Source organism: Fundulus heteroclitus, chromosome 23 (assembly GCF_011125445.2).
Source record: "Fundulus heteroclitus isolate FHET01 chromosome 23, MU-UCD_Fhet_4.1, whole genome shotgun sequence".
Taxonomy (NCBI): Eukaryota; Metazoa; Chordata; class Actinopteri; order Cyprinodontiformes; family Fundulidae; genus Fundulus; species Fundulus heteroclitus.
The window spans coordinates 12,034,597-12,048,287 of NC_046383.1; the positions used below are offsets into that span (position 1 = coordinate 12,034,597).

General features: G+C 41.2%; 1 protein-coding gene across 2 annotated transcripts; it reads left to right on the forward strand.

The window, feature by feature from the left end:
- Positions 1-991: 991 nt before the first annotated feature.
- LOC118556238 (cyclin-A2-like) lies at positions 992-4,847 on the forward strand. Of its 2 annotated transcripts, XM_036127433.1 has the most exons (9): positions 992-1,107; positions 1,368-1,588; positions 1,978-2,227; positions 2,300-2,406; positions 2,479-2,702; positions 3,032-3,236; positions 3,326-3,439; positions 4,094-4,227; positions 4,305-4,847. In XM_036127433.1, exons 2-9 carry the CDS (start codon positions 1,376-1,378, stop codon positions 4,354-4,356), a joined length of 1,299 nt encoding a protein of 432 aa, XP_035983326.1. In that variant the 5' UTR covers positions 992-1,107; positions 1,368-1,375; the 3' UTR covers positions 4,357-4,847. The 2 variants fall into 2 exon arrangements, with proteins under 2 accessions (XP_035983326.1, XP_035983327.1); XM_036127434.1 differs by having other exon boundaries at positions 1,031-1,588; positions 2,300-2,409; positions 2,482-2,702.
- The last annotated feature ends 8,844 nt before the right edge of the window (positions 4,848-13,691 follow it).

Below are 13,691 nucleotides of genomic sequence, written 5' to 3' on the forward strand. Positions count from 1 at the left end.
CATGGGGCCATACAAGCTGAGGACCGATCTGAGTTGCTGCAATGATATTTCAGCTAATTGGACCAGCCTGCTCCATCAGTTTTTCTGTCTCACTTTCTCTGCAACTTCAGATTAAGCTCTCTGTGGTTTGATTGTTTCCATCAAATGATGAGGCATCCTTTGGTTCCTTGCACATTACCCATTCCATATTGGTGTGGATATCCGGCAAGTATTATTTTTTCCCAGTTGAAATCTGATGTGTTTTCAGTGTTCCTTTAATATTTGTGAGCTGTGTGTATACATACTGTACATAAATACAGAAATATGAACAAGCATTGTGTGAAAAATGTCACTTGACAGCTAGAAAAGGAGTAACATGGGCAATGAACTGTAAAGCTCTGTAAAAAATTATTTGGCAATTTCTGATATAAAAAAAACCTAATTTGGACATTTCACAGTTGTTCACTGCACTGAATCCTTCTACCTGCGAAATTGTCAGTGTCAGAACATTCATTTTCAAAATAAAAACATTTCCTATAGGATTTTTCAATGAAATATAAAGTTAAAGGTAGAGGGAGTTAGATCAATTTAAGAAAGCATTTTAAATAAAAACTGATGGTTCATTTTTGAAGATTTTAATTAGGTGGTTTAGAGTGTATCCACAAAAATGGTCAGATATATTTCCATTCATAAGGAATGCATATAAAATAATGAAGTCAAAATAAATTATTTATGGACCTGCTAAAGTAAGAGTTTACACTTTTTTTGTCAAATTACCCCTGACTTTTATTCATTTCCAACAGCAACGTCCTCTTTTAACAACGAAATTCTAAATACCGTAATAAACCACCTCTGAAGCTAAATGTTTTTTATGTGTGCTTTCCGTACTGAAACAGTTGTTAGCCATTCAACGTTTTCACTCGAGCTTGATCTTTGTTTCGAACCGGTTTTAAATTTGCAATCAAAGCATTATTGTGCTGTCTCGGCCGCCGTAGAAGAACAACGTGATTCGCTCTGCGGCCCCTGATTGGTCCGTTTCAATCATCGCGGGCTACTTGAAATGGGGCAACGCCGTATCTCTTCATGAGTCTCTGTAAATAGATTCTAGGATCGCTGCTTTGCCTGCAGGTCGGTACGGCTTTCTGACCGCTTAAAATGACAATTTTGCGAGCTTCTTTTATTTCGTAAACTTCCTGCCACATATGCGCTTCCTGGTTTGGTCTGTTTTGTTTTTATTTAGCGCCTCACTTCTGCGTGTTGTTGCTATCTCAACAGTTAAGTTTTGATTAGGAACGACTGTTCTACAGTAACTGTTCGGACTTAAGATCCCTTGTGCAGCTCTAACAGAGCAGGGTCAGTTTTTATTGTCTTTTTTGTTGTTGTTTGAGGCGGAAAAATGTCAGCAGCTAACCGACCAGGAAGCGCGGCTAGCGCGAATCACAACCAGGAGAACATGCTAACGAGGCTAAGAGGCTCTCTGAAGCCCCGGGCTGCAGCCAACGACAACCAGGAAAACCTTCCTCCGAAGCAAGTCGCCAACAGAACCGTTCTAGGAGCCCTGCAGGGCAACCAGAAGAGCAAAGCCCAGAACCAGCGCGGCACAAAGCAGGTAACCGTGTGGCTGGCTAAAGCTAGCAGCTGGCTGCGTGCTCTGAATGCAGCTGACTCTTATTAATCCTTTAAAATTATCACAAGCGGGTGAAGCGGTTCACTGTAAGCGCATAAACATCAGTTTTGTTAAAACATTTTAATTCAGCTTTTGATTGCGCTTTGTCCAATTGGCCGCCATTTTTTAGGTTGCCCAACCTAACGATTTAACTTATTACCTGAATAAAGCAACATGTGTCGTAGGCTAGAGTTGCTTCCCGCCGCCAGTGACTAAATTTAGTTTTTCCTTAAAGTGCAACTCCGTTAAAAGTTGCTTCTACAGCTTGAGTTTATCCAACTTTTCTCATGATCAGTTCAGATTCCTGATGCAGCTGTCCCCTCTTCTTCCAGGAGTCAACACAGCCTCTATCTTTTAAAAATGAAGATCTTGCTAAGAGCTGCTTTGAGAGGCTACCTGCCAGGAAGCCTGCTTTCCAGATCCATGTGGATGAGCCTGAAGCGGCTCCAGCTAACGAGGTTGAAACCAGCCAAGGGAAGCCCACAGAGGAAGAATCTCCTCTCGCAATCAGCAATGCTGTGGCAGGACTCCGCAGGCCTTTGGCCACAATCGACATCCCGGCAGCAATGGATGTTAGCTTTGGTGGGTTGTAATTTCTTCAAATCTTCAAATGTAAGGTCTTCAGATCATGTAAAGTTGTTTCTTTTTGTTCAGAGTCTCCCATGGACATGTCTGTGGTTGAGGGGGATGAAAAGCCCATCAATGTAAACGAGGTCCCAGAATATGCAAGCGAAATCCACACGTACCTCAGAGAAATGGAGGTAAGAAACATCTACTGTGTTCTGTTGCCTCTGGTGTTTGGACTTTGGCTGAACAGCATTTGTGTCCTGTAGGTGAAGACCAGACCTAAAGCGGGCTACATGAAGAAGCAGCCAGACATCACGAACAGCATGAGGGCCATCCTAGTGGACTGGCTAGTAGAGGTCGGAGAAGAATACAAGCTCCAGAACGAGACCCTTTATCTGGCTGTCAACTACATCGACCGCTTCCTGTCCTCCATGTCTGTCCTGAGGGGCAAACTGCAGCTTGTCGGGACTGCGGCCATGCTGCTTGCTTCGTATGTACCTGCCACTTACAACCCACAGTGAGGGGGACATACCCTGCAAAATCCACTTTTGTTTTACATTGTTTTTAAGCCCTTAAATACATCTTGTATACTAGGAAAGCAGAAATAGTCAATGTAGTGTTTCCAGGAGCTGTGTAGATGTATTATATTTTGTCAAAGGGGAATGTGGAGGTGAACAAGAAATCCAGATCAAAGCCTTGCAGTTCCACTTATTTAGGCCACAGCTGAATTTCTTTTTTCCAACTGTGAAAAGGAGTAACTGAAAAGCATGATGCCCCCTGTAATTAAAGGATGTTAAAGCGACTATTGCTTGATTGCAGAAAATTTGAAGAGATCTACCCTCCTGAAGTGGCGGAGTTTGTCTACATCACAGATGACACCTACACAAAGAAGCAAGTGTTGCGCATGGAGCATCTGGTGCTTAAAGTGCTCTCCTTTGATCTGGCGGCTCCCACCATAAACCAGTTCCTCACTCAGTACTTCTGCCATCAGGCTGTTAACAAGCAGGTGGAAAGCCTTGCCATGGTGGGTATCAGAAGCTAAGGTGCACACTTGTCTGAGCAATCTAACGCAGTATGTAACCGATGTAAAACTGCGTTTGTCGTCCCGTTCAGTACCTGGGGGAGCTCAGTCTAGTTGAGTCGGATCCCTTCCTGAAATACCTGCCATCACAGATGGCGGCTGCTGCGTACATCCTGGCCAACAACACGGTGACTGGAAGCTCGTGGGTAAGTTCCCAGGTGTAGCTTAGGATAAATATGCCTTTGTCATACAATGGGGGGGAAATATGGGTGTGATGGTGGCAAAAACACAGATGTGCACTAAAGCAGAATAAACAGCCTAAAGTTAAAATGTGTGTGTGTGGGGTGGGAGACAACTTGTCAGAGAAGCAAACTGTTGCAGTTATAATGGGAGATTTGATAAAGTGCAATATGCAAGTTAAACAACCGCAGCAGATTTACACAATGTGAGGAAAAATGTGCAACATGCATGACTGAAAGTGTAAATGATTCATGATCAGGACCTGTGCAACATGCTTCTGGAGCTGATAAATTGCATCTGTATTTTCATTTCAGCTCCAAACTATCTATAAATTGCCAAAGTATTGTCGTTTTGCCACATTCCTCTTGGGCCCACGTCAATCTCCAAATGGGCCAGCCTGAAGGTGCCCGTTAGTCCAGTACCCGTCAACCTGTCCATGGAGCCATTTTCAATTGAGAGCCTTTCTTTTCAGATCATCTTGACATTTCCTGTTGGTGGAATAAATGAATGCAGTGGAACAAGTTTTGTTCTTGGCCACGTTCCTCAGTGGCGCTTGTCAGTCTTTCTTCCATTGGTCTGTAAATTACTCTTTTTTTTTTTTTTTTTACTTCTCTCCTCAGCCAAAGTCTCTGGTGGAGATGACTGGCTACACTCTGGAGGATCTCATGCCCTGCGTTGAGGATCTTCACCGACTGCATGTTGGCGCTGCACAGCACGCCCAGCAGTCTGTCCGGGAGAAGTACAAGGGCTCAAAGTAGGTGGCTGGATTTGGTGCAAAATTTAATGTGGTGGTTTTTGGTTGTGTTCTGAGCTGACTGCTTCTTCTTCCAGGTACCTGGAAGTCTCCTGTATCGTTGCACCAACCAAGCTGATGCTGAACTGACTCTGGCTTTCCCTGCATATACCTCCTGTCAGTGTTTTTTGTAAATGATGTGCACCATTTTTCTATTGTGCCCTGCTCTTTTTGGAGTAGTGCTAGATATATTATAGGTTATTTTTATACTAATTACAATGTTCATGCCAGACTTGTCAGGGTTTTTTGGCTAATCAAGAATGTTTTAATAAGTTCATTTTAAGACAAAATGCCAAACTTTTATAAGACTGTAAATGCTACTTTGCCTACAACGTTGACTTGTAGAACTGAGCAATGTACAAGAACCCAGACTGGCTATCTTCCAAATTGCAGGGTCTGAAATTTCTCTGCAGTTGTTGCATCTTACCGTTTTTTCTAAGATGTAAAGCATTTGACTTTATGGGATACAGAGTAACATTTGTCTATCTCATTACAATGGTGCTTTAAACTGGCTGCAGTTTCAGGAATCTTCTGCTCTGTAAAATATGGCTCTTGTAAATAAAATCCATTTTTAAAAGCGACAACGTGCTTGAATCATTTTAATGTTGGCCTCATGGGAGCAGCAGAGGATATGTTTTAGTCTTAACCATGTAGCGATGAAGATCAAACTTTAAGATGGAGCTACTGAAATGTGGCCTCTCTTGTTGGAGATGCATGATTAAAAAACATAATTTTTTTTAATATTTACATAAGTGCTAGAAAATTAAACGGGAAGTAGTCAGTCATAACCCCTGCATCATAGATGAGCTGTCTGTGAAAGGCAAGTTGGAGATTTGGCCACATCCACTCCTGGATGAGCATGTAGCCATGCTGGACAGTCCACTGTGCTCTTGACTCACCATGCATGTAACTTGTAAGGAACGCACCCCTTAAACCTCCAGGACAAGGTTTGCTCTGAGCATAAATGTATTTTAAATGACGTTTTGCTCAAGTGTACATGTATAAAATGTCGAAGTTCAAATCTGAGAAGTAATGGCAATAGTAGCTCTTTAGTGGTTTCATATTGAACTACATAAGCAGAGTACTAAAAACAGAACTTAGGAAATGCTCAAATTTAGTGACCAAGAAGGATTAGTCTGTCCCTTATGGGATTTCTAAAGTTTAAACCTACCATAAAAGCCTGTGGTACACAAGGATTGGAATATAATGTCTAAAATGGGTGGTAATCAAAGGGAAGACTTAAATGTGTTTAGGATTGGGTCCAACATGCAAGTTGAACGTTTAGATAAGGCTAATAATCCTGAAAACCACTTCAAACATGCCCAACAGACCAGTGTCCATATTCAGAGGGTGCTGTGAAAATGCATCCTGCTTATTTTTAGGCCTTAAACCTCCTAAAGTTAAAACGTTAGTGTCTGAAGCAGGGGAGATGGTGGAAACAGCTGATTGGCTAATCTGCCTCCTAAACAGTGGAGGAAGTGAGCACAAACTTCAATCATACAATTATGTAGATAAACTATCATCCCCACAAAGGGATGTCAATTAGTTTCAAAGGCCAGGTGGGTTAAATGCTCCAGTAATTAGGAAAAATATTGAATAATGAATAAAAATCTGAGAAACGTACAAAAAATCTTTTAATGAGGTGTGGTTGACCCTGTTGCTTGGTGTGGTGCTGTCTTGTAAGTGCTGTGATTAGTTGATGGTACAAGAAAAAGAATGCACACAAATGCGCTCCGAGAGATCAAAGGAAAGAAATCTGTGACATGATGAAAAAATGAAATATTTGTCACGGCATTAAAATGTTTGAACGCACCTTATTTACATCACTTTGATTTGCTTGTTTACTCGCCGTACTGGTCATTTTACTGCTTCATGTATTTGATGTTAATGAGACTCACCTGGCAGCTTTTTATTGTTTGCCTGCTTCAGTAAAGCGGTTGGATTTGGCAAAACGGAGATGGCAACAAGCAGACTTCTAGATGACCATACAGAAAATCCTTTCTCACCTCTTTCATCTTGTCTAGAGTGTATTCATACAGAGCCCTCTAGGGGACATGGGTAATTTTTTTTTTTTTTTTTGCGTTCCCTCACAAATGTTTTTGCGATCCCTTGCAAAGTGCATGTTTCCGAAAAGTGCATGCCTGCCAAGATATGCATCCCCTATCGCGGGAGCGCGCCTCGCTCGCACAGTTCTGCAGGGGCAGGGGCCCCTGTCGCCCCCTGTCTAGAACCGTCCATGCTCCCTCACTTTTGATTGCTGCATGGAGCTGCTTCTCACCTTCCAGGCTGGTATGTAACACCAAGACACGCAGAGAAAAGGACGCATTGATCTGCAGCGATATACTTCACAGTTCCACGATCCGGGGACCAATTTACCTTTCAACACTACTATTCTCCTCCCAGAGCTGTGCGGGACAGAGGAGCTGCTCCTCTCGGGGGTTTCACGCCTTTTTTTCTGCATTTTATGCCAAAATCCAACTGGTTTTTTACAAGCAGAGAATCCCCGTAAAATGCTGACAGGTGAGCTCACATAAATATCGAACAGATGAAGTAGTAAAATGACCAGTACGGCAAGTAGCAAGCAAATCAAACTGAAGAGGATGTAAAAAAAGGTGCGTTCAAATGTTTTAATGCTGTGAGAAATATTTCATTTTGCTGAGTTTCATCATAATGTCACAGATTACTTAATCCTGTCTAATCACTAGGAGCACATTTGTGTTTTTTTGTGTAGTATCAACCAGTCACAGGTCTCAGAGGACGGTGTCACATCTAGCAATGGGGTCCACCACACCTCTTCACTAAGAGAACATTTCTGTTGTCTTCTTAGTCAGTTGCTCTCAGCAACAATCTGAAGCTAAAACTCCTTGGTAGGAATTTTCAGGCTAAGACAGGAGCCCTCAGAGAAAACTCTGAGGATCTTTGTGAATACGGGAAAAGGTTCTACAGTTACCTCCAGTGTTGCCTCCTGTCTGTTCAGGAGGATGCCGTCCAAATAATTTATTGGTCTTTATAATGGTCTGAGAAAAAGAAATTTAATGATTTCATTAACAGGCGTTACCAAGCTGAACACAAGCAAATGCTAGAAATATATTGCTGTGTAATCTTTCGCTTGTCGACCTGAATCACTGAAACAACTCTTGGATATTCCAATTTTAAGATACATACACCCGTGTAAGTTTATTTCCACATATTCTGACCTGATGACGTTTTGCATTACATACATTTATGTATACAGCTCATGTTACCTGATGGATAATTTGACATTAAATGTGTTTAAATCTTAAAATACGTATGCATAGGCCTTGTACCGGCTGCTCTATTATGATTTGGCTCAGAGGCCAGGTCGTAACAATAGACATGAGACTTGAACGTTTAATAAAAATGGCTTCATGACACTTTAAATTTGGCTCATGTGGATTTGAGTTAGAACTGGCTTTGTTATTTTCTTTGTGATTTGTATGCAGTAAAATTATTGATCTATAGGCAAGGCAAGGCAAATTTATTTGTCTAGCACAATTCAGTACAGAGACAGTGCAAAGTGCTTTACATGATTAAAATACAGGAAAATAAAACATAATATAAGCAAGTAGGAGTAAAATGTAGAAACAAAATAGAATATCAATAAATAGTTGGACTAAAAAAGTTGAACTAATGATGTTTCAGTAGAACAGTTTTACTAGAACAGTCAAAAGCAGTCCTAAACAAATGTGTTTTTAATCTTGATTTAAAAGAACTCAGGTTTTCAGCACTTTTACAGTTTTCTGGAAGTTTGTTCCAGATCAGTGGAGCATAGGAACTAAATGCTGCTTCTCCATGTCTGGTTCTGGTTCTGGTTCTGCAGAGCAGGCTGGAGCCAGAAGACCTGAGTGGTCTGGAGGGTTGATGCACTGATAACAAGTCTGTGATGTATTTAGGTGCTAAGTCATTCAGGGATTTATAGACTAACAGAAGTATTTTAGAAGTTTATTCTCTGAGATACAGGGAGCCATGGAAGGACTTCAGAACCGGGATGATGTTCTCTACTTTCTTAGTCTTAGTGAGGACTTCAGAACCGGGTCCATGTTCTCTACTTTCTTAGTCTTAGTGAGGATGTGGTCAGCAGCGTTCTGGATCAGCTGCAGCTGTCTGATCCACTTTTTAGGCAGACCTGTGAAAACACCTTTGCAGTAATCAAAGTGACCAAACATAAAAGCATGGATGAGTTTCTCTAGATCTCGTTGGGGCATCAGTCCTTTAATCCTGGAAATGTTCTTCAGGTGATAGAAAGCCGACCTTGTAACTGTCTTTAGATGCTTTTGGAGTTTTCAGGTCTGAGTCCATCACTACTCCCAGGTTTTGGGCCTGATCAGTGGTTTTTAGTTGAAGTGACTGAAGCTGTGTGCTAACCTTTGATCTCTTCTCTATTGGTCCAAATATTATTACTTCTGTTTTGATTTTATTCAATTCTATAGATGTATATACAAATATTACCAATGTTTATGTCCCATATCTGTATGATTTTAAGGGAAGTACCAGAACTATTTCCCCCACTTAAAGCATAGATTAAACAGATTTTGTAATTTGAAAACGGGCAACTTTTTACTGCCTAAATTTCCTTGGATGGAATCAGAGAAGGATGATATTTTGGAAGCAGACCCCGACCAACAAATATTAATCTGAATGAAGGGAATCATCCCTCCACCTCTGCTGATAATGCTAACTCTATTAGCACAACTAGAGGATCTAAGCAAAAGGTCAGAGGGACCAAGACGACCACTTCTACAAAAATATCCATCTGAAGAAGTTTAAACAAGGCCACCTCGATCAATACTTCCCACATTTACAGAAACCTGCAGGGAAACATAACACGGCTCCCTTAGCAAGAAGGTAACTGTTCCAAGCACAGATTTATAGCCATGTAATTGTGGCCACCAAGCAGCACCAGCACTTTTTCTTTCTGCAGATGCTTTGGGGAGCTTGCTGTTATGTTGGGGGTCTTGTGCTGTGAAATGATTTTAGGTAAGGTTCCTGCATTTCTTTACACCTTTAACTAACCCTACAATCGTACTTTAACTGATCCGATGCTGGTGTCATTGTGTGAGCCATAAAAACACACTTTTCTCATTTGTCCTAGCATTCGTGTGGAGGATGTGAAATGAGGTTTTATGCTCATTTCCCATGGGACTTTAATGCATAATTATACTCTTAATGACTGTTAGGGATAGTTATTGCTTTTTAGATTTAATACAACCATAATCTGAGTTTGTAAAATACATTAGTCTAAAATAAGAAAACAATCTTTTCTGGGTTGTCATGAGAGCGCCATGTTTAATCCAGGGGGAGCTATAGCGCCCCCTAGCCCACTTTTTGGCATCATACAGATAGGAGCGATGCACACGGTTTCCACATCCAGTAACAAAGTACAAAGCACCATTGTAGAAAGGATCCAGCCTCTTTACATACAGGGTGGGTGCTCATCACCCCCCCCCCCCAAAAAAACCCCAAATAAGTAAAAAAATAAAATAAAAAACAACTTGCAAGTGTTTCTTTACCTTAAGGGAGACACGAATAAAGAAAAATCCTCTATGTAAAATGTTGAGATTATTTTCTAAATTAAAGAGTATTAATTTTAGTTTTGAATTAACTGGATTTGAAATTCTAATTATAATGCTTGTTTTTTTTACAAGATATTTTATTATTTTTTAAAGGAAAGTTTGAGGTGGAAAGTAAATGTTGAAAAGTTTAAATTAGATTTAAGGCCATTCATCCAGATCTTGCCGGTCTAATCGCTTTAGGCTGGCTTTTAAAAACGTGCCGTGCCTTCTGCTGCCTCCCAGTCAGCGACTTTCTCTCTGAAAGAGAGCTAGTGGCAGTGAATTCACCTCTCTCTCTCTCTCTCTCACCCTCATGATAAATAGGGAGGCTGGTTTTTGCACAGCATCTGTCGGGGGGAAGCAGAGCCCAGCTGCAGAGAGGATTCTGAACTTGGAGGAATGGACAGATCAAATGCTCTGCAGTCAACAGGTCTGCTTTAAAACCAACAGCATGAGGCTGACGGACTGGGACCTCGCTATGAAAAGAGACGGATTATTCCGAGCTGTGGGACACTTTACATCAACAATGGCTACAGCACAGCATCTGAGAAGACCCAAGTGTGGCTGAAGACTTGTTTCCAACAGTGGAGAGGGCAGGTTGTTGCCAGACACCAATGCCTGCCCCAAGAAAATTTCTGGTGGCATCCACCTCGCTGCCCCTGTCGCTGGGATGGGGCTGGAACCTAAGCTTGTACGTGGGGATGCTCTTCGGGCTCCTGGTGCTGATGCTGCTGCTCCTCTGGATGCTCTTTAAGCAGCTCAGGAACTCGGTGGGGAAATCGATGCTGCAGCCCGCTCGCTCTTTCAGACAGACTTGCACTGATCACAGGTTGCAACGGGTGCTGTGAAGAACGTGACAAATCGGCCAATAACTCTGCCGGGACTGGGACTTGTTGGAGTGCTCGCAGGTGCCTTTTTTCAGATTCCTGTTTAAGACTGCTGATTTGCTCCCAGACACTTATGTTGCCTCACTAAATAAAAGATGGTATTCATAGAACCCTCTGTCTATTCTTTAACATCTTCAGGTTTACTCTTCTCAGGTAAGGGTACGACAAGGAGCCTCATCTGCATGCGGCTTAGAAGCCAAAAATAGGGGCGATTTCGTGCAACGGCTTTTTCTTTTAATCTCAAAGGTGATCTCAGAGAGCCATGCCTAAACGACTAAATTATTGAGTAAAAGCACAAGGCAGGATTAAATCTGCATCCCCATTCATGGTGATTAAGTGAAGCTTTCAGAGGGGCAATTTGCACTCCTCTCATCTTATTGGTAAAATGCCAGGAGGATATGAAGGACGTGTGCCACTGGCTTTCCTCTACTCCCTTGTCTATGTCGGTGAACAGAGCAAACGAGACCCTTGTGGGAAGCAGATAGCATCAACGGCGAGCGCTCACAGCTTTAATGCTGTTTGATCGGAGTGCGGGATGCACCAGTGGTTGTTGTGCTGCGCACAGGTGGATCAGTTGTTAAAGCTGCAAATACGCACCTTCAGTTTAGAGTGGCTGGATCAACATCAACAGCTCTCAATGTGCTTCAGCTTCAGTAATTAGTCAGACGTGGAAGGCGTGTCTTTTATTTTCACGTCTGGGAGGAAACTATAGACCTCTAACCCCGAGGGAGAGTACTGCCATTATTTTGACAGCTGATTTCCCTTCTGGAACAAGATAATTAGACCAAGATTCACAGTTAATTAATGTGATCTCTCAGGGTTGGACACTTTTCTCAAATGCTGACATGTTTACGTTAGCTTAGAGTTATAACGCCAGTTCATTTGTGGGGTTTCCCCAATTGCTTAATTAAACAACAACAATCTTGAAATAACTGCTGAAACAAAAGGCAAAAGTCCAGCTCAGAAGTAAGGAAAATAATCCAACCCCCTCGATTCTCAAAGCTCATATACTCAGATGTGACAGCTGAGGTAATTTTCTCTTCTGACAGCTGACAAGAAAGCAACAAAGAATATTTCCCTAAACATTTTATCCCAAGGATGTTTAATAGTCTGCCAGTAAACATCATCTTGCAGCTTTTGTCACACCATCAACTCTTCGGGGATTCCGCATCAACAGGTTATTTCAAAAATAACCACTGTCAGCTTATCTGCTGCCTTCAGCAGAACCGCAGATGAAAGATGCACGGCAGCCTGCGCGCTTTCCTTGGATGCCTGTTTTCCACCCTGGCTCACTCACTTCAGCTTATCCTCTGGTATCGTAACTAAACGTTTAAGGATTGGATGTGTCATGTTTTTTGTAATTCAAAGAGGGTAGAAAATGAAAAGCTGAGATACTGTGGGACTTTCTGACACACACTGATAAACTAGTGACTGTTAACCACCTGAAGATGATGTGGGTTCAGAATACAGAAGTTGCAAGGAAGTCTTACACACCAAGATGGCGGCACATATAACACGATTCAGACACAACGTAATTCAAAGTGCTTTGCAGGAAATTACAGAGACGGAAAAGTAGAAACTCATGTTAATATCAATAAACTACTTTTAAAACAGTAACACAATACACTGATGTTTGAACTACAAGGGTCTAAGCTCACCTTAACTTAACATATGTTTTTAATGCTTTTGTCTTTTTAAAATCTATGTAAATACAAGTACGATTAAAAAGGAAGAGCAACTGAATAAAAAAGCGTTTTAAATGCAGATCACTGGAGGGTTTTGCTATTTTTTTTAACAGACTTGTGGGCCCCACATGTGGTCCTTCGGGGCTACCTGGTGCCCACGGGCCCCATGTTGGTGACCCCTGAAATAGAAAGTGAAATCTAAATTTAAAACCTATAAATTGCAAATAAATCATTAAAACTGTTTAAAAATAATACCGGCTTTATGTAAAAGCTGCAGTAAGTAATGTGTTCAGTCCTGATTTAAAGAACCAACATTTCCTGCACAGGTTTGGTTTTCAGGAAGCTGCAGAAAGTTCTGCAAACAGTGAGTGAACATATCTCCGATGACCTGCAGGGTCCACATGATTTGTACCTGACAAGCATCTCTAGGATTTATTTTGACCCAAGGCCTTCCAGCGCCTTATGGACTCATATGATTTTTAAAATGTATTGTCTTACAAACAGGGAGCCGGTGCACTGACTGATGTAATAGGATCCATTTTCCTGTTGATGCACAAGTTTTGCAGCAGCTTGATTAATGGTTTTACAAGGAGGCCGGTAAAGAAATAATTATGATCATATACTACTGAACTAACTGCACTGGTTATGTTTTTCTGTTCTGTTTTGGTAGGGATTTTTTTATTCTGCTAATGTTTTTTAGATGGTAGCAGGCAAAAAAAAAAACAAAACAAAAAAAAAGACAATCTAAAAAATCCTACAATTTTTGCATGCTAATTTGATTTTTTAGCCTTATTGAGTTCTTTAACGTTACATTTGTGGTTACAGCAATAATAACTATCTATTGTGAACCAGGTTGGACAAAATTTGACCCAACCACTCGTTAAAATTCTGAAAAAAATATGAGGTTCTAGGTCATTAGCATAGTAAGGTAAGGGATTTGCAATTATTTATAATCTACATAAAGGAGAGCATTTAGATGTTGAATACAAGGGACTTGAGAATTGAGCTTTGAGGAACTCCAGAGCTTATCTTTATTTCCTCCGATAATTTACCACTGCTGCCAAATAACACAAAACATTTCCAACCTGTCAGGTGAGAACTGAACCATTTAGCACATTATTATACAATACATATCCAGTCTATCAGTATGTTGTGGTCAACTGTTACCATGACAAAAAATGGCATCCATTGAATGTGAGGCATTACTTTTAAGACCTACGTCTTTCAAAATATGTACTAATCCAGTCTTAAAGTTGTAAGGTAGTCCGAAATATGACTAG

Coding starts and splice junctions, on each gene's coding strand:
- LOC118556238 (XM_036127433.1), top strand. CDS start 1,376: ATGTCAGCAGCTAACCGACCAGGAAGCGCGGCTAGCGCGAATCACAAC. Junction 1,589..1,977: donor ACCAGCGCGGCACAAAGCAG/GTAACCGTGTGG, acceptor CTCTTCTTCCAG/GAGTCAACACAGCCTCTATC. Junction 3,440..4,093: donor CGGTGACTGGAAGCTCGTGG/GTAAGTTCCCAG, acceptor TTCTCTCCTCAG/CCAAAGTCTCTGGTGGAGAT.